General features: G+C 51.5%; 1 protein-coding gene across 2 annotated transcripts; it reads right to left on the bottom strand.

Moving 5' to 3' along the window:
• Positions 1-3661: 3661 nt before the first annotated feature.
• On the bottom strand, positions 3662-19045 carry NRIP3 (nuclear receptor interacting protein 3). Of its 2 annotated transcripts, none has more exons than XM_055723030.1 (7): positions 18585-19045; positions 11588-11767; positions 10793-10875; positions 7817-7956; positions 7214-7266; positions 7014-7111; positions 3662-5820 (listed from the first exon to the last, which is right to left on the bottom strand). In XM_055723030.1, the coding sequence occupies exons 1-7, from the start codon at positions 18756-18758 to the stop codon at positions 5808-5810; spliced, it is 741 nt and encodes a 246-aa protein (XP_055579005.1). In that variant the 5' UTR covers positions 18759-19045; the 3' UTR covers positions 3662-5807. The 2 variants fall into 2 exon arrangements, with proteins under 2 accessions (XP_055579005.1, XP_055579004.1); XM_055723029.1 differs by having other exon boundaries at positions 3662-5823; positions 18585-19044.

The following is a 19045-nucleotide window of genomic DNA, read 5'->3' as shown; positions in this document are numbered from 1 at the left end:
ATTGGTTTTCTCATGGAGAACATAGGTCTCAATATTGCTGTTTCCCTTCAGCAGTATTTTTCAACGCTGCTGTTGCAGGCATTGCCATTGAGATGCTGCCCATCTGGCAGCACCTGGAAAACGCAGTGGCCAGCTGCGTACCACAGGCTTGCAGGTAAAGCAGTACTTAGCCCTGCCTACCATTCTTTTACAGCAGAGAGAATTTTTAGCTGGCTGGGTCCAGGTCTCTTGCCCCAGTCTTTCTGGCAGCCCTCTCACTGCTTCATCCCTTGGGAGGAGCAACCGGTGCCTTTCTTCTGCCACCAAGCTAAGGCACTGGGTTTCTGCATCCCCCACGTCACCTGTGGGGCTGCAGCCCAGCAAGAGCAGAGGCACACAGCAGCTGCAGCCCCCTGCACCCCAGCACAGTCCCTGTAGCCACAGTACGGGCCAACCTGGCCATGCTGGGCACAAAGAGCCACACGGTGCTGCCGGACACCACGGCCCCAGGCACAGGGCTGGTGCAGGCTGTGCCAGCCTCGCAGGCGGGGGACCCAGCCCCCTGAAGCCCCTCGGGTGGTAGCAGTTTCCTCACCTGCAGTAGCAGGGTCAGCACATCCACTGCAGGGAGGAGGTTGTTTTTCCTGGTCTTTGAAAAGGAGAGGTGAAGGGAGGTGAGCAGTAAATCAGTGCTGGCCCTGCCACTGTCCAGGGGAGCATGGGGACAGCAGAGGCGAGACACACAGAGCTGAAGCAGCATTAAGAGCTCCCCACCCTCTGCAGATACACCACCTGTTTCTAGGATGCTGGGCAGTTTTACATTTAATGAGCGCATAGCTTTGCATCTCTTCCCCTTGTGCGAGCTGAGATGCTTTCGTGGAGACCCCAAATGCGTCTCACTGTGGGGGCAGCCACAAGCCCCAGGCATCAATCCTGTTGCATTCATAAAAAGAGAGAAAGTCCCTGCAGCATCCCCCCAGCTAGTTCTCCCGCTGCCATGGCTTCCTGTTATTCCTGAACTCTTGATATTTTTAGGTTGTTGACTGTCTTCATGCCCACTTTGAAAGCGACGAAGTCTCATCTCAGGGAAGTAGTAGCAGCACCACTCTGGTAATGAAATCATTAAATCAATTGCCTTTTCACCAATGCCAGCTCTAGGGAAATGTCACTGATACCTACAGTGTCATCTCCGGAGCCTGGAGCCTTCTGACAGCAACGTGGTTGTTAACAGGTGAGGAGGAGACCAGCACATGCTGAGCTAGCCCCAGTGGTGCACAGCTCGTGAAAAAGGGAAAAAAGTGAAAACCCAGCTTACGTAAAGGAGAAAACTTTCAATTGATGGAAACCTGATATTAAGTGAGCAGGTGATAAAGCAATGCAGACCTTGATTGATGTTTGCCCCATAAAATAAACCAAGCAATGCACGGCCCTAAAACCTACGTTTATATCGAAATAAGTCATTTACTTATCTGCTTCTGAGACATACGAATCAGATTTGTTTTCACAACATGCTGAGCTTCACATTATCATCAGCAAAACAGTAACAGAAAAGCCCATAAAAAAGACCTCCCTGAAGAACTGTTAGATAACAGATTACCCTGCGGATAGCTGTGGAGAGGTGCCCAAGCAGCTCTCGTCTAATCAGCTGCTCTGCTGGCAGGGGCAGTGAAAAAATGGTGGTGGATCTCAGCAGGATGCAAAACCCACATGAATAATGTTGCTGCAGGGCTACTCCTGGCAAGGTCCTCTGACTTTCCACTTGGATCAGCAGCAAGTGCTGCTGCAGAGTGGCCAGCCCAGAAAGAGTTCAACTGGATGGTCAGCTCTGTAGTGAGGAGAGCCCCAGTACAAAGCCCGTAGTGCTGCTCCTCTGCTACTGCCTCCTCACACGGCCTTGGGTGCATCACTTATAATGAAATATAGACATGACTTGGGAGCCTGACAGCCACTCTCCACCAGCTGTCCAGATCTCTGAAGTTTACAGTGAGTGTCGATGTCCTAATCACATGGGCCATCTGAATTGCAGGAGCCCAAGCGTCAAGATCCTGCACGTTCCTCCAGCGTTGGAACCCACTCAGACATTTGTTAGCGTCTTCCTCTTTGCATGCTTCATCTTCGCTTTAGGCATGACCAAAATGAAGACAAGACATTGGAAAGGACAAAGGTGTTTTGTCCCTCCGCACTTTGCTGACTACATGAGCACAAGCGATGATGCTGGGGAGCCCTTCGGCCATGGAGCAGCTGGCTCACTTTCCCTTAGGCTGCTTGGCTGGAGGCTGTGCTTGTCCTCACCTGCAAGGTCTTTGCTTGCAGCTGACAGCATTCACCAGCTGGGGCATAAATCATTCAACAAAACCTTTCACTACCCCAGGGGCTTCTCATAAAAAGGCAGCTGTGAGCGGAGGTTATCTCCCAGGTCCTTCTGGTCCCAGCTCATGTCAGGTATTGCCCTCTTCTCTGCCCCCAGCCACCTGCCAAGAGGCAGCAGGCTCTCAGCTGCAGGGCCATGCCCAGCCTTCCTGCAAACCCGTGTTGGGGAGAAGTTGCCCAAGGTGCATCGGCACATGCCTGTGCTGGAGATAAGCAGGAACAAGCACCCAGGGCTTGCTGAGCTGGTCTGCAGCACTCAGCCACCTTACCAAGTACCCCTGTGGCCATTCAAGTGCTCGTGCAGATACAGAGATCCGATGTTACTCCCCACAGGCTATAATCCCCTGGACAGGCAAGTGCCAGTCTCCTATAGCAGCTGTACTGTCTTACAGAGCATCTTGCTCACAGGAGCCTCCTCTGAAAAGCCACCGGTGGCAGGGCTAACCCCGCTCTGCACAGAAGGAACGGATTTTTGCCCATTGATTTTTCATTTGCATGTGCTAGGTCTCTGCTCTCTAGCGTCAGGAATAGTCTGAGTAAGTCTAGAAACCCGCATGAGCAGTTATTTTTGCCTGTACATTTATCCTCCTTATTTTTTTCTCCACTTTATTGCAGGAGTCCAGTCTCTTACCATGCTCGGAGAAAGACAGCCCAGCTCCACCAAAGGGTTTTGCTGTTGGACTTTGAGCAGATAAAAGGAAAATTTCTCACTGGTAAGAGAGATTGGCTGCTGCTGAAGCAGCCTAAAGCCTGTCTGGGCAGAGACAGCAAGCCCCTAAAATCCATATACAAAGCTTTTGGGAAGATCCCGATCTTGGGCTTCTGCTCTTCTCTCTGTGGTCGCAGAGCTATTGCACGCGTACCTTACCTGTCTTTTGCTCTGACCGCTTTCTTTTCCTAGCTTCATAAAGTTTACAAAGCCACCTTTGTATTCCCCTACTCCGGCTGGCATCGCCCCAGCGAGCTAGCCAAACATGGCAGAAACAAACTCCGCTTTCCAAAGGGTGAAACTCGAAGCAGCACAAGCAGGATCTCACACCTCCTTTGGGAGGGAGATGCATGGCAGCGAAAGGCCAGGATTTCCAGTGCTCACATTTTAGCACGAGTGCCACGTGCCGTTAAGCCTGCCCGGTTAGCACGTCTCCGCTGCCGCTCTCTGTATGGCCCAAGAGCAATTCCCGACAGAAGCGTGGGAGCAATACGGAGCCCCACCAGGGTGGAGTGACATGAACTCCTCCACAGAGGAAGAAGTGCACTGGAGCCAAAAAAAAATATCAACATAACCAGGGTACAAGCAAATAAACAGCAATAACAATGTAACTTTATTTAGCTGTAATTTGACATTTAGCACAGTGATAAGCACAGAAAGAAAGAAGTACCAAAATACCAAACTCATAGCATATAAAATAATCAAATATGTTCATATTTAGTGAAATATTTAAATATTTCCACAACACATCAGTGGGACTGTCCTGGGCAGCCCAACCCTGTAAACTTAGATATATATATATAGCTGTATTATATAAAATCCTGTATGTAAAGAAAACACTGAAACTTATCACCAAAATAGAAAATAGATCAAAATACGGGTAGTTCAGATTTGCTAGTCATACCTGATACTGAAAAGGGGTTCAAACCCACTGCAGAAGATGAAGGTCCAGCCCAGATGCCGTGGCAGGCATGAGATGGCGTTACTGGGCACAGACTGGCTGAAGCTGGCAGGAGCCTGGCTCGCAGGACACACTCTGGACCTGAGCTGATGGCTAAGAGGTGACAAGAGTTACTGGTCCTTGCCCAGGACTGCCAAGATATTTCCTAAGTGGAAATGCCAGAGAGAGTGTCAGTGCCTGTGGCTGATGCTCTGCGCCACGGGCTGCCTGGGTGAGCAGCACAATAAATCCCGTGGGGAGGCTGAAGCACATAAGCAGTGCTCAGATCCCGTTGGAGACCCTGGCTGAGCTGTGCTGCAGCCTGCGCCTGCCTGGGGCCAAGGGGCTTGCGCCAAGTAAGAGCTGCCGGAGCACCGTTCCCACGCCTGCGGCATCCCGCTGGCCCTTGCGGATCCAGCTGCAGCCAGACTGGCCATTGGCAGATGCACAGCATCACGAGGATATTATTCTGAATTTTAAAGTTGCCTCTTCAGCAGATGACAGTAATTAATTCCCATTCACTTTTAAGAATCTAGAAAGCTGCTTTCGTATGAGGCCAGGCTCCCCCGAGCAATACCGTACATTTGTTCTGGTCTGCAAGTGAGCAGCATGTGAAGGAGCAACCCTGCTGCTACGGGACAGTAAACCCAGCGAAACGTGTGTCCTGGCAAAAACTCCCACCTGCCCTGACGGTGATCAAGGTTAGTGTTGTACTGAAGATCCCAGGTGATTTGTAAATAGATATAAAAAACATGGCATGTCTGGCAGCAACACTAAAGTCCAAGTGGAGTCGGTAAGCTGCGCCAGCACATAGCCCAGGTGCTGCTGGTGCTTCGGGCTGGGTGCTGGGCGGTGGGCAGGCGAGGCACTGGTCCTGGCACAGGGGAGAGCCGAGGGTGCACTGGGGCCGTTTGGTTCCTGATATACAGATAAGGGTCTCTGCTGCTCTCCAGACAACATACTTTTGTGCTTGTTTGTTGCTTTTTGGCTCCATAGGGTGATTAATTTTCCTGACTGCTCCCACTAGGAAGGCAGCTGAGACCTGCCTGGAGGACCCCTCCTCGGGGGGGGGGGGGGGGGGGGGGCGGGTTAAGCCCCAGCGAGGCAGCACCATGATGGGCTGCCCCTGTGCCAGCGCCAACCCCATGGCAGGCTGGGGGCTGTGGGGGATCACCCCAGGAGCCCTCCCAACCACCCTGTGCTTCTGCCACGCCACCGCAGAGAAGCCTATAACCCATTAATAATTCTGTAATTGCTCTTTCTCATCAAGCCAGCAGTTGCATCCCTAATTACATGGCAACAATACTATGCTAACAGGATGAGCCATAATTCCTAGGTGGTATCAGCATTGTTATTTTACTCTGAGTAGCTTCCTGGTAATGGCCATTTGAATGTGGCAATATCACTTAAGTGAATATAAATGCTTAGCCCCTGGAAAAAATCATTAATAAAAATTTAATTCTGATAGCCTCAAATCACAACTAAATACAATTACTCATACGAGGCCACTATAAAAAGTATTTTTCTCATCAGAAGAAATTCATATGGTTTTCCCAACTGTTTGTTAATAAAGAGCACACTATATAGAAAAATCCAGAAAATAAGCACACGGTTGTTCTCAAAACCCATAGATAAACAGGACAATATCTCTAAATTACTGGCTACTGAATGGGATTTCATTTAGCTGCACTCAAGCTGTAGCCTAGTATAAATGTTTTCAAAGCAGCGCACTGCTGTTTCATCTGGGACAGCTGCACAGGATTTCTTTGATGTCAAGCTCTTGTGTGGGGACGGCGTTTCAGCATCTCTTTATGCCTCTGAACTGCTGAAACAAGAAGGAAGAGACATTCAATAAAATATTGAATTTATTGGAAAAAAAGGTGGTTTTCATTGAGGGGAGAGGAGGAAAGGCAGCAAAATTTGGCCTTAAATGCAGTACCAAGAAATAATTCACCACTGCAGTGGTGACAGAACTGCGCTATGCCTCCCGCATCCCTGTTTCAGAGGAGACAGGGAAAATACCCCGTGGCTTTGTGCTGTGGCACCGTCTCCCCACGGTGCTGTACCAGGCGTTCCCCGGGCTCGTGCAGCAGCAGCACCCACGGCCGGCGGCTGCCCTGGGCATGCAGCGGGTGTGCATGCACTCACATCCCAACTCCTGCACTACCACATACGGCCCTCGCGTACTCCCCAAGGGGCACAAATACAATTAGCTGAGGAAGGTCTGCCCTTTCCCTGCTCCTGCCCAGGCTCCTCCAGCTCAGTGATGCCCAGCACAGCAGGCTCCAGCTGTGCAGGGGCTGCAGGACATCCAAAATGACTGTAGCTGGTCATGACGGGCAGCTAAAGAAGGTGCCGCCCTACATCATTCGCCAGAGACACTTTCTGATGCAGTGAGCAAATGTTTTTTTAGATGTGCTCAGCGAGGAGCCCCGTGCAGTGCCTGGAAGGAGGGGGATTGCCCTGCCTGCCTGTCTGCAGAGCCAGCTGTCACAAGCTACACACATTCAGGAGGTGCTGGAGCACAGATTTCTCTTTCTATAAGGCTGAAAAAGTCCAGGACATCAGGAGCAGCTGGCAAGAGGGCAGCTGGGGCAACATGGGGAGAAGTGGCAACACCATTATCTGCAGGCAGGATCTCTTTCTCTTGCACTTAGCAAAACATTCATGTGGGTTTATTTGCCTTGCTCTGTAAATGTTTTCCAAAAAAAAGGTTTGTTTGGGAACATTCTCAAAGCAGCACTTAAGCAGCCTTCCTAGTGACCTCCAAAAAGTACATTTCCTATGGCGTTTCCCTGTGTGTGTCTTTTCTGACACCCGCTTTGCTGTACAACACTTAGCTGGGGAAAAAAGCAGCAAAAGCTGAGGAAGGCAGCTGAAAAAGACAGGGGCTCTGCTTTGAAACTCCATGAACTGATGAAAGCAATAACTGCCAGTGCCGGTGAGCTCTGGCGCCAGGGGCACTGCCGCCAGGCTTGGCAGCGGGCAGGCAGCTCACCTCCCCAGCCAACTTACTGCTCTCCCGCCGCGGCACTGCTGCTGCCCGCAAAGGGGATTTCTTCCCTGTCCGTCTTCCCCAGAATGAGATGATGCTTCTCCATGTTTATGACACACTGTAGAGAATAATAAAGCCCTTTAGGTAAGAGGGAAAACTGCAATCCACAGTGGTCCCAGCTCCCCCAGCATGGGGAAAAGCCCTGCTGGAAACCCCCTACCTTCAGGGATTTCAGCGTCTGCAGCCCGAAGGAGAAGGGTTTCTCATTGTCTTCTGAAAAAGAGGGACATTCAGATTTATACATTCACAGTGTTCTCCTCTGCTTTTTGTCAGCGACTCCATCCTTCCTTCGTGGCTGCTCTGCTGAATAAACCCCTGTTCATACAGGGACTGAGCTGCTCAGGAGTGGGATGTGGTGAAGGGAGGGTACGGTGACCACCCCACCGGCAGAGCACGGTGCCTCCAGCACAGCCCTGCCCAACGCTTCCTCCCTGCCTCCCTCTGAAGGCCCAATCGGGGACTTTTGCTATAGAAAAGCAGTATTTCTATTATAATTGTAACGTGTTTCTTTTTCAGTTCCCACCCCCCTTGGGGTAAGAGGGAGGAGAGCCCCAGCCCACACCAGCGGAGCAGAGGGGCACCCACACACTCCCCCACGACGGAGCAGAGGAGCACCCACACACTCCCCCACGATGGAGCAGAGGAGCACCCACACACTCACCCACGACGGAGCAGAGGAGCACCCACACACTCACCCACGACGGAGCAGAGGAGCACCCACACACTCACCCACGACGGAGCAGAGGAGCACCCACACACTCACCCACGACAAGAGCAGCGCACTCCACGGGGACCGCTCCCACCATCAGCGTGAGGCACTCGATCTGCCCGATCGCCCTCGCCTTGCACAGAGATGAAACCGTTTCATCTTCTCCAGGGAGCGCTTTGAGATGCTCCTTTAACCTGTGCAGTGAAAACACTCCTGACGTGAAGCAGCCACGGTTCGGCTGCTCTGGCAAGGAGCAAATGACGTTTGGAGGGTGCTTACACCCGAAGTGCTCTTGGCTTGCTGGTATTATCAGTGCTGGTATTGGAAAGCTGCTTTTTGGGCAGGTTTTCTGTGATGCTCCACGTACAGCCACCAGCCTACACCCGCATCAGACCACAGCACAGCCCAGGACAGCCCCTGGCCCACACAGGGCTCCTTACTGGATTTTGCTTTTCACCTGAGGAAGCTTTTTCTTACATTTCCTCAAGGACCTGGGGAAGCTGCTGATCTAAAATGGCTTCTAACGCAGTGTGGGTCTAAGGAAGGGACACTCCACCCCAGCTCCCAGCCATGGAGCTGCCAACGCTGTGCCCCCCTGCCTCACAGCCAGGGCTGCGCGCCCCGTCCATGCTTGTTAGGTGGTTCTGCTGCTGGGCTTCGGCAAGGGAAACGAGGGCAGATCAATCACATTCAGCCCAAGAAAAGGAAAAAAGGGCGTCAGGGATAACTCAGGTACAGTTGTTTCTTCTGTCTACACCCCATGAGCTAGTCTGACAACACTGATTAATTATTTAGCTTGAGTTTCTCTTTTAAGCTGAAGGAGAACCTAATGGAAAGGCAGTTCAAGGTGGCGATGTCTCCCGCAGATAAAAGCTATAGCGCTTTTTGGCTGCTCAAGGTACCTTTCTGCTGAGCTGCATTGCAACAGAGCATCTGTCTGTCTGTCCATCTGTCCTGGGGGGGACCAGGCCCCCTCAGGAGCAGAGACCCTGGGGCTGAGGTGGGCATTGCACAGATACAAGGTCCAGAAGAGGCAGCAGAGAAAAAACCTGGGTCCCCTCTGCCACTTCCCTTTGGGACTGGCCTTAAAAAGCAGTGGGAACATCTCAAGAACTTTAGGAGTCACAGCTGAGACTGCCCCAAGGACGGATGGACAGCATGTGGGCAGTGCATGGCTGAAAGCCGGCCGGGGAACTGCAGCGAGGTGAGAACCACTGATGCACGATGCAAGGGTACATCTTGGAGCTGGGTTTGAGAGCGGCGAGTCCCCCGCAGCGTGCTGTGACCGGCACTGCTCACCCACCAGCTGCACCTCCGCCTCCGCAGGGGGTGGTTCTGCTGCAGCAACCTGCGAGCTAACCCCACCGCTTTCGTCAGGGGTGAGGGGAAGGGCTCGAACGGCACCATGGCAAGATGCAAAGAGATTTTTAAAAAAGAAGGCATGAAGAGCCTGTGCCTTGGGCAGACACACACAGTGCTTCGAGGCGCTGAGCACCCAGAGACCTCAGCCGCAGGGCCGGTCCCCAGGGCTGCCAAGCCTCACCTGCAGGCAGCAGCACCCAAGCAAGAGCAAAACAGCCTAGCATGCCTCTTCTCTGCTGCTTTCCAGGGCTGAATTTAAACAAACCCCGTGTTTTATCATTGCCACACACGACAGACCACTTTGAAGTAAAACACCCTGGAGCAGTGCCTGTTGTCGCGCAGGACCTACCACAGTGACGGCAGAGCGAGCCAGGCATCAAAGCCCTGCTTTTAACCCGCTTGTTAATCTGCCTTTAGCTTTTGTCCCTACAAACACGAAGAGCAAAGGAGCTGCAGGACACTGCCTGCGGGGCAGCCCAGGACAGATGATGCTGCACAGGCCATGCGGCCCCTGCGCACCCCGACTCCCGCAGGTCCCACCTAGCAGGAACCAGAGCTTGCTCACTGCTGGTAAGGGACATCGGCCTTGTACCTGCAGCTGTCTGGGTTACGGCTACAGAAGTGGTCTTGCTCAAATCAAGAGGGAATCCCCATAACCCGAGAGCACAAACTGGCTCTAAGGTATTTCTGAAGTGCTTTTCCAAGGGCAGGTCTGCTGAAGCAGACCGGTGCTGAAAAAACCACACAGGGCACCCATGAGAAATGCAGAGAGCAGACGAACTGGCACAGAGCATTGCTGTGCAACTCAGACATGTTGAGCAGCCAACACAGCATCTGGCAGGATGAGACCCCTCCACACACACTGTTACTGTCCATGAGCCCAGCTGAGCAGCTCCACGGTTTGTGACAAGTTTGTAGTAAGCGCAGCCACCTTCCTGCCACTAAACACTGTTGTGCAAAATAATTACTGCCTGGACAGAAAGCAGGCACCATTCATTCAGGGCCATGCAGTAGTGCTCAGGGAGAAACTGCAATTGGTTTTTGTGTAATCGCTGCAAGCAACAATTCCGGGGGAATAAAGGGCCAAAATCTCCTTGACACCCTGTGAGCTGATGCCTGATCCTGCTCCTCGGAGATCAGCGGGAGGTTTGCTGCTGGCAGTCCGTTCTCTAACACTATGTAAATACATCTCCTTGCCCTTCAACTGGGAGAAATCTGTTACTGGGAGTTGCACCAGGCACCAGATTTCGAGCACGTGCATGTGCACAACTGCACAGCTGCTTTACCCTCGGCACCAGCACCAGCGGGTCCCTGCCTGGCAGCGGGGACCTGCGGGACTTGGCTGGGCTGGTCCAGCCATTTCAGGAGGTGCTGAATGACAAATAGGCAGGCACTGAAAAAATACAAATGCGTCCAGCCCTCTGAAGGATTTACTCAGGGGTGACCAGGTTGGTACAGCTAGCTTTCTGTTTCGGCTCCCTGCAAGGACGTTTAAGAATAGACCAGGATTTGGCTGTAACAGGAGGCTTGGGGAGTTCCCCAGGCACAGCCCAGAGCACTCCCTGCCAGAATGGTCACCGCTGGCGTGAAGCAAGGCCCCCAGGAGCACTGCCTGTGCTGCCAGGTACCTAGAGTTCCTGCGCAATAGAAATCCAGCTGGATATTTACCCTAGCCTGTCCAGGCAGGCAGATGATATGAGGTTGTGCTGCGAGCCGGTGTCCACCACAGCCTTCAGCTCCTTCCCCGCACACTGCAAGAGCAAGCAGAGATGGGAGACAATGTGGGACAAGCATGGGGTGTCCAAGCTCTCCATGACACACACACCGGTCCCTGCTGAAATGCCAACATCTCATGCCAGCCCACTCCAGCTCCACTGCATGCTCAGTGCCCACAGGGTATTGCCTCGTCCACCCCAGGCACCCGAGTTGACTCTTGAGCTGCTTTTTTAATAAGTTGGTGCTGCTAAACAACATGGTGTTGGGTCCTGAGCCCTTCCCGGCAGCATTTGCCCCTGCAGAGAGCAGAAGGGGCAGCCCCGGCAGGAGGGGATATTGTGGAGACCAGGTAAGGTGGTAATGGTGGTAAGGAGGAGCAATGTGAAATTACTCTTGGGGAAAGAAAAGAGGGATGTCACTTGAGGAAAACAAACAGGCTGTAAGCACAGGGATCTGCCACGGATAATTACTCCCCAGTGTTTCAGCGTGCTGCCCCAGCCTGGCTACTCCCTCCACCCTGATGTCCCAGGGAAGACATCCATCAGACCAGTCTTCTCTGTGATACCCAGGTGGGCATCCATGCCGCAGCAGCCCTGAGCTGCAGAGGAAGAGCATCCCCACAGCTGGGGATGACGGCAGTGCAACCCTAACCATGAAACATGGAGAACAAGAGCACGGTTTGAGGCAGTCAGAAATAACATTTGGGGGGAAAAAAAACAAAACATGAGGCTGGGGAGAGACTGTTACCTGGCAGCTCACCACTATGAGCTCTTCGTCCTCCATTTTCCCTGAGCCGTCTGGTTTGGTTTGATTCAGCTTGTTTGTCTGCGCTGAGGTATCATTCTTCAGGGTCCAGCTGCCTCGGCTGCTTCGTAATTTTGATAGATTTGTCTCCATCAGGCGCTTCTGCAGGATATTATGTGGTTGCTTTAAGAAAAAACAAACACAGAAGAGCAGGGTGAAGTCAGAGGAAAGCCACGAAGTGACCTGCATCACCAGCCTGTTGTGGTGCCCACAAGCCAGCACCGCTCCATGGGAGGGATGCCCTGAAGTCTCGCTCTCCTCAATTCCCGGGCTACATGTACTCTTCCTAGCCTACACCTGCTTGCTCTCCTCCCAGCTCTGCCTTACCTGGCTTTGACTAAAGAGAACTACTTTGTATTGGCAAGGGAACTATCCTTTCAAAATATTAACCAGAATTTGGAGGCATGCCTTTCATTTTCCAAACTCACATTCAAGATTTGATTTCATATAGGAATAAAAACAAGTCAGGCTTTTCCAAGCTGGTGTTTCAGCTGTAATCACCTTCACCTGTTGATAAGGATATGGAGAATTCTGCAGTGATATGAACAGTTAAGAGGTAACAAATAACCTTTGCAATTACACGCACCACCCAAGTATGAAAAAGGTGTACGGACTTAGAGAACGAAGTAACTAGTGCCTTCATGGAGCACTAGCATTGCTGGCATAGGAAACACCCGTGCCCAGCCTCCCCCTGTGGCAATGCTTTTTGCGTGAATCAACACAGAATTTAAGAAGCTGGTTTGCTGGTCTGTGCATTGGCTTTTACAGGTGGGAGTGAACGAGGCACAACTGCAAGAAGAGAGCTACAGAGGGTGTCCACTGTCAGAGCTGGTCTGGCCTTTACATCAGAACTTGGTCTATAATCGCCCTACATCTCTCTTCCCTCCACCTTTGCACTTAGCTGCCGAGGGTGAGAAAATGCGACCAGTCCCAGATGCCATGCTGTGGGATGGAAAGGAGAGGAGGCGAAGAGGTAAGATCATCTGAGGGAGGTAGGTAGGTATTCTCCTAGGAACCTGCAACGTTTTGTACGGCAGCTTCTTGTTTTCTCTGTCATTTCCATTTGCTCTGCGAGAAGCACGCTCCCTCTCAAAATCTCCCTCAACCGCTTTCCCAAAAGCCTTTTTATGTTTAATGTTCATCACGGATGGATGCACATGCTCTGCTGGAGGTGAAATGACTCTGCTTGATTATCTGCTCATTTCTCTGCTCAGCTAATCTCCCCCCGCTCCCATTACTGCCCTTTTCTTCTGATTTTAATTTGTCCACAGTGAGACCTTCTTACCAGTTTATTCCTGAATTTTTGCATTCGTATTAAATACGTCTGTGTCTGCTGAGACATTTAAACCAGCAAACCTCCTCATCTTGAGGGAATTTCAATGGGATCAGGATAACTTGGAAAACCTCGGGCTGTGCTACCATGCCTTGGTCAGCGCGCACCGTGCACAGTGCCTCATCTAGGAAACATAATCTGTGGGGCATGTTAAATAACAGCACTCACAAAAGGCTAATGCAGCTTGGCATCATCCTAAAATAACTGCAACCGCATCAGTGCTTCAGATCCTGCTGTAGGCGTAACACAGGCGGTTAAACCAGACCTGACTGACAAGACCGGGTAGATGCGGCTAACACCAGTGGTCCCCGGGACATGGAATCTCCTTTTTTCCCCACTTTTCACTTTTCTTACTTCAGCATACAACCCATGACTTTAAAAGAAATAAAATCTGATGACCTCTTTGGGTTGCAGAGGCTTTCCCTGCCCAGCGCACCAGAGTGTGTCCTGTGCAAAGGCAGCAATGCGCTGCGCTCCCAGCCACGGCGAGAGATTGGGTCCGATGCTGTGCCATCTCCTTCATGCACAAAAGGTAACCAAGCTCAGCACTGCTCTGGTGACCACCACCTTCCCAGTGAGACCAAACAGCAGAAACTAGTATTAGAACTACATTAAAGGCAGGCAGACTGGCCCCACTAGTAATGGACCCTGTGCTGAAGGACAAGCGTAGCGGTTTGGAAGCGAGGGCTCCCTTACGTGAGGCAGAAGCCGTAGGTGCATGGTCAGCATGGTGGTCACCTCCAAGGCTCCTCAGCTGAGCAAAAATGCAAGCCAGGGTTTGCTGACAATGGATGGTATGTCCTTACCCTTTATATTTGCCTGCAACTCAAGCATGCATCTGGAGGACTAATTCTTCACATCATCAAAAAAATGGGGGAACAGGGGACCGGAGAAGCAGATGGGTGAAGTCCCCAGCTGGCCAGAAGACAGCCTGTCACACAGCGGTCACCTCCTTACACCCAGCCCCGCTCGGCTGGGACCGAGAGCAATTTCTGAATAGCATCATCCAGGACAGTCTGGGTGCTCTTCTGATCTGCCGGGCCTCAACCCCATTGCCAGATACCTTTGAAAGAACATGCTGGAGAAAACAGTCACCAGCACGCTCATCATTGCTCTTTTAATTGTCATCTACCCTTGATTTCAACCTAAATTCCTTTTGCTACAAATTCTCTTATGGATCATTAACCAGTTACATACGTGGGTTTTCTCAGGCCCTGGTTTTATGAATCCTACATGGGATCTATCAGCAAAAGGCAAAAATACAGCACTCAGAGAAGACGAGCTGCCACCACAAACGGGACTGTCTCTTGCTGATGCTTGCTCTTCTGAGAGCTGCAGCGAACCCTGCCTTCAGGGGAGCAGATATTCCTTACATTGTGCTCCAATACAGAAATAATCTAGCAAGAGGGGACCAAAAAGGTTCCCCACAGCACTATCCTGTCTCAGGCTATTAATTAGTTTGCTTTAACTTGTATTTCCCTTGACTTGTGTGCAACAGAGTGAGGATGTTAGTCACGGAGATAACTCAAGTGATGGATATGTACTTGCTAAACAGGTAACATGCCAGGGGACATTTGCAAATGCACATTTTGCTGGAAAACTGCAAACAGACCGTGTCTGGGAGGGCGGGAGAGGAGGAAAACCTCCCTGTGACAGCAATGGGGAAGGTAGCCGTGTTCTCCCTCCAGCACAGGCTGGACACATAGCCAGGACTGGTGTTTGAAGTTACCCAGATTATCTGGTACCATCTTCCTATGCATTGCACAAAACTGTTGAAAGTCTTATAAAAAAATAATATACAAGTGCAAAAAAGAAAAAGTTATTTCCTAGTGTCATTCAGCAGTTGTCATAAAAACAAACCAGATTTTTTTTCATAAGGTATCTCCCTTTCCATCCCTGAGACTTTGCAAAAACCTATAACCCCCTAAAAAAGTGACAGTAGAAACATAAAAGGAGCGGAGACAGCAGCTACTGTTGAACCTATTTAGCGTTCTCTGTCAAAACCACGAACAGTTCTGTCCAGTTTTGTTCCTTTCTGAGTTACAAGCAAGCACATTACCGCATCTTGCAGTGTCCATCTCTCTGGCAGGTTTCCCACTATTTTGGCTTCTGGATCTGGGGATAACAAGACCTGTCAACAAGAGTTTCACTCGGGTGCAAACGAAAGGCAGGGGAGATGCCAGCTCCTGCCCTCCCCGAACCCATCTTTGGAGGTTTGCTCTCTCTTCTGTACGTAGACAGTAGAAAAAGTTTTAAAGCACTGACGGAGCTCAACCCAAGGAATAAGCAATTTCTCTCCCTTCTTCCCACCTTTCATCCAAACTCACCACTTCTACCAGCAGCCTGTGCTCGCGTGCTGTCAGCCCCTCACGCGGGGGGATGAGGTGGGACAAGAGATGCCCCCATGCTCCTGCACCCCTGGGTGCCCTGGCAGCAGCCCAGCCTCTGACCAAGACAGCGCACGCAACATTAACTTGGTTTGCATTGCAACCAAGGCACCACAAACCTGAGGGAGTGCACAGGTGCACAGTGAGAAAGCGGGGAAAAGTGAACGCGCTGCCATTGCTGCAATGTTGCACCAGCGACAGGAGCGGCGGATGGGGCCACGGGGGCACCCAGAGCTGTGCTGAGGACCCAGGCACCCAGGAAAGCTCCGAGGGCATTTGGGGAAGGGGAAATATTTTTTGTTTGTTTGTTTGTGACTATTTAAGATGTTGTTTCCCAGCTTGTAAAGTGACGCAGGATTGTTTCAGGCAAAGCCCCTCCAAATTGCTCCTCAGGGTGAGGGCGAAGTGTCAGAGCATGAGGAGCAGCTGCCACCACCAGTGCACCCTGCTCAAGGCAGGGGGGCCCGATTACGGTGTCGGGAAGCCCAAATCCCAGCTAACGACCATCTCATGCCAATTTTCTGGGCTTTGGGGAAGGGGCTAGTAGTGAGGCATCAAAACAAAACCATTTCTGTGCTATATATCCAGCCCTGCATTTGCCAAGCCCAACACATATAGTGCTATACTATGGTTTGGTCTTATACTGGGAAAACAAGGTGGAATACCTAAAGGGAGTGAGGAGCTAGAGGAGTTCAGTCCAACCCAGAATAATGCACTGAAAAATATTGAAGGCTTAACGTACATAATTGCAGGTATTTATCAAAGCTGCCTACACAGGGCATCACCAGGAGAGAGATGCTTCAGGAGCTGAACAAGGGCACACAAGCTGGGGGACACCGGCACACAACCCCGGTGACCTGCTGCGACCTCGCTGTGTGCGGCACCCCCTGCGCTGCAGCCAAAAGGAAGGGGATTTCTCCCCAAAATCGGAGCGGCCACTGCCAGCTGTCACCCTGACAGACAAGGTCTGTCCTCACCACCTGTCCCCATCCCTGAGGAGCCGTTACCTACTCTCTTCTCCTGCCGAGGCTGCTGGAACCCGCCCGGGAAACCCTGCATTAATAATGCCAGGCACATCAAAAGCCCCTCCACCCACGTCACCGCAGCCCTCACGCAGCTTTAGCCACAAGAACGTGCTGCTTTGTTCGGATGCGTGTGGTTATTCACAGGGAAGGTGTGCAAACGCCCTGGGCCTCCTGATGTGCAGCTCAACCCCTCTGGACCTGGACCTCTTGGTTTGGGGCCATGCCAAGGTAGGGTCCCACCTTTTGGAGGCTCTGGGTGTTTCTCCAGTCTCAGAGACACACAAGTTTCTGCTTCTCTGAGGGACAACCGTGACAACTGTCCTGTGACATCCAGGTGGCCGCAACACTGAGGAGACACGGTGGGTCCTCCTGAAGTGATGCTCGCTGCCATCCCAGCCGCGTGCAGTGTGAGCGTGGCAGTGCTGGCAGCGCTGACCCACAGCAATGGCTCTGAAATTCATGGCTGCTTCCCTGGGGCTGAGCATGTGTCAGCACTGTGGCTTTGGGGACTCCCCATACAGCCCCCAGAGCAGGAGGCTGTGGCCAAGGTGAGCCCTGGCAACATTTGCCCCGTCCCATCCCCCCTTGCTGTGGCATGGGGACAAGGTGGCTCTGCAGTGGGGTGGCCCATACCAGCTCGGTCCTCACCCCATCCCCGGCCAGAGACCCACCACGGCCAGGGCAGGCAGCACACCTCCTCTTTGTCCCGGGGGGATTGGGAGCTGTGGACCTCCCCAGGGCTCCAGCACATCCCTGGAGGGACCCCCCATGCAGCCCCTCCCCGCAGGGGCTGTGGGTGCAGCAGGGGCGATGCTGCAGCTGTGGCTCAGCCGTCGCAGGTGCAGGAGCTGCGAGGAAGCCTGGATGCTGTTTCTGTGATGGGGCCATGGCACGGAGCCCCGTGCTCTGTCGCTGACCAGACCTGTCCCTCGCTGCTGTGGGAACAAGGAGCTCAGTGCTCAGTGCCCCTGGCTCCTGCTACCTGTCGCCTCTCGTCGGGGCAGAGCAGAAACCCCTGTCATCAGGGTCTCAGCCCTGCACACTGTGGGCTGCTGAGCCTTGACACGCTATTCAGACCCTGCAGGTAACAGCAATAACCCCACCATCACACTCAGAAAGGCACTTTGTAGCTCCCCGATGAGGAGCCGCTGATCAGGGGTGACCAGGAAAGCTCCTTCTGAGCCTTTCCCTGGGCAGGAGCTTCACTCTCTATAACTGCAAAAGATTTGGGATGTCAAAATGAATCGCCTCCATGCACGCTGCAAAGAACAGCCAACTCATTCCACTTACCTCAGCCAGGCAGAGCTAAGCCGAGCCCAGCTGAGCAGGAAGGCAGTGGCAGAACAAAACTACCCCACTCACAATAAAAAGAGTCATTTTTTCTATGAACCGGTATCAAACACTGAAAAAAACAAATATTGTATGTTGCAAGGTGCAAGAATTTTGCAACATTTGGCCAAAAAAAAAGTAAAGAAGCTTTCCTCGGTAGAATATTTTTTCTAGATTTTGCTCCTCACATCAGAACTTTTGATATTACATTTTAAGTATCATTTCCCATTAGAGAAAGCTCAGACATTTGTGCACAGTAGTATTTATAAATGCTCTCCAGCCCCTGGACACGATGAATAATATTGTATGTTAGCTACAGGATCACATGGATCATTGCCTACATAAATATTTAAAACCAAGAATCACATATCTTCAATTATTTTTTTTAAAAAAATCATATATACATAAGCTTTTATCAAACTCTAATCTCAGCAGTTTTATATTTTGAAGTATTAGCGACTGCACTTCACTGAATCTTACATGATTATATGTTGTGCATATACATGCATCACAAACTTATGGGTATATATGTTTGCATTATATGAAGCCATTTTGATTTACTCTGATTCAGAAAGGATTTTTGTACTGGAAACAGCATCCCATTTTCATGTCAATGTAAAAAAGAATGAAGTCCTTTAGATCTGAGTACCAGGCATCTGAAAGCACCTACTAGCAAAAAGCAAGCCCTGGTGACAACTAGCATCATATTTCTACTCCCTCCCTTTTACATACAAAAGCCTCTTTTTTTTAACGAACTTCCACAAGCAACAAACTTCTCCTAACAGAAAAATGGCATGAAGAAAACGTCCAGACACTGCCCTACCAGCTACTTAAGTCTCCTTCCAGAAATCACAATAAAGCCTTACGGTATCTTTCGAAGTCCCCAGCTTCTTCAGCCCATCCAGAGGGAGGAGATCCGCAGAGTCCTTGTGAATAAACTGAACCGCCTGCTTCATCCTCCTCTGCTGGCGGAGAGATGCTGCTTCCCTGATCTCCACTTCTTTTCTACTCGGCTCTGTCAGGATACCCGAATAAAACATCTTTCCACCCGCGTGCAGCTGGCTTCTCAAAGATGCGCCTCTCCGAGAGACAGAGCCAGGGAGATGCTCTGTCGCCTGCGCTTTATAACCGGAGCCCGGTGACGTTTGGGGACGGGCAGGTACGCCAGCCAGCGCCGCCGAGCAAAGGAGGGGTTGAGCACGTTGCAGTACGTTGCACAAACGGCGGGTGAGCTCAGGCTCGGTCTAAAGGAATAAATCGGTGCTGTTCCTTCTCGCTGCCCCTCCTGAAAGCAGATCAGCTGCAGCCATCCGGCAGCAACCAAAGC

Source organism: Falco cherrug, chromosome 10, assembly GCF_023634085.1.
Source record: "Falco cherrug isolate bFalChe1 chromosome 10, bFalChe1.pri, whole genome shotgun sequence".
Classification (NCBI taxonomy): domain Eukaryota; kingdom Metazoa; phylum Chordata; class Aves; order Falconiformes; family Falconidae; genus Falco; species Falco cherrug.
This window is presented reverse-complemented; position numbering and strand designations above follow the sequence as displayed.

Coding starts and splice junctions, on each gene's coding strand:
- NRIP3 (XM_055723029.1), bottom strand. CDS start 18,758: ATGTTTTATTCGGGTATCCTGACAGAGCCGAGTAGAAAAGAAGTGGAG. Junction 11,768..18,584: donor TGGGGACTTCGAAAGATACC/GTAAGGCTTTAT, acceptor TTTTTCTTAAAG/CAACCACATAATATCCTGCA. Junction 10,876..11,587: donor TCATAGTGGTGAGCTGCCAG/GTAACAGTCTCT, acceptor TTGCTCTTGCAG/TGTGCGGGGAAGGAGCTGAA.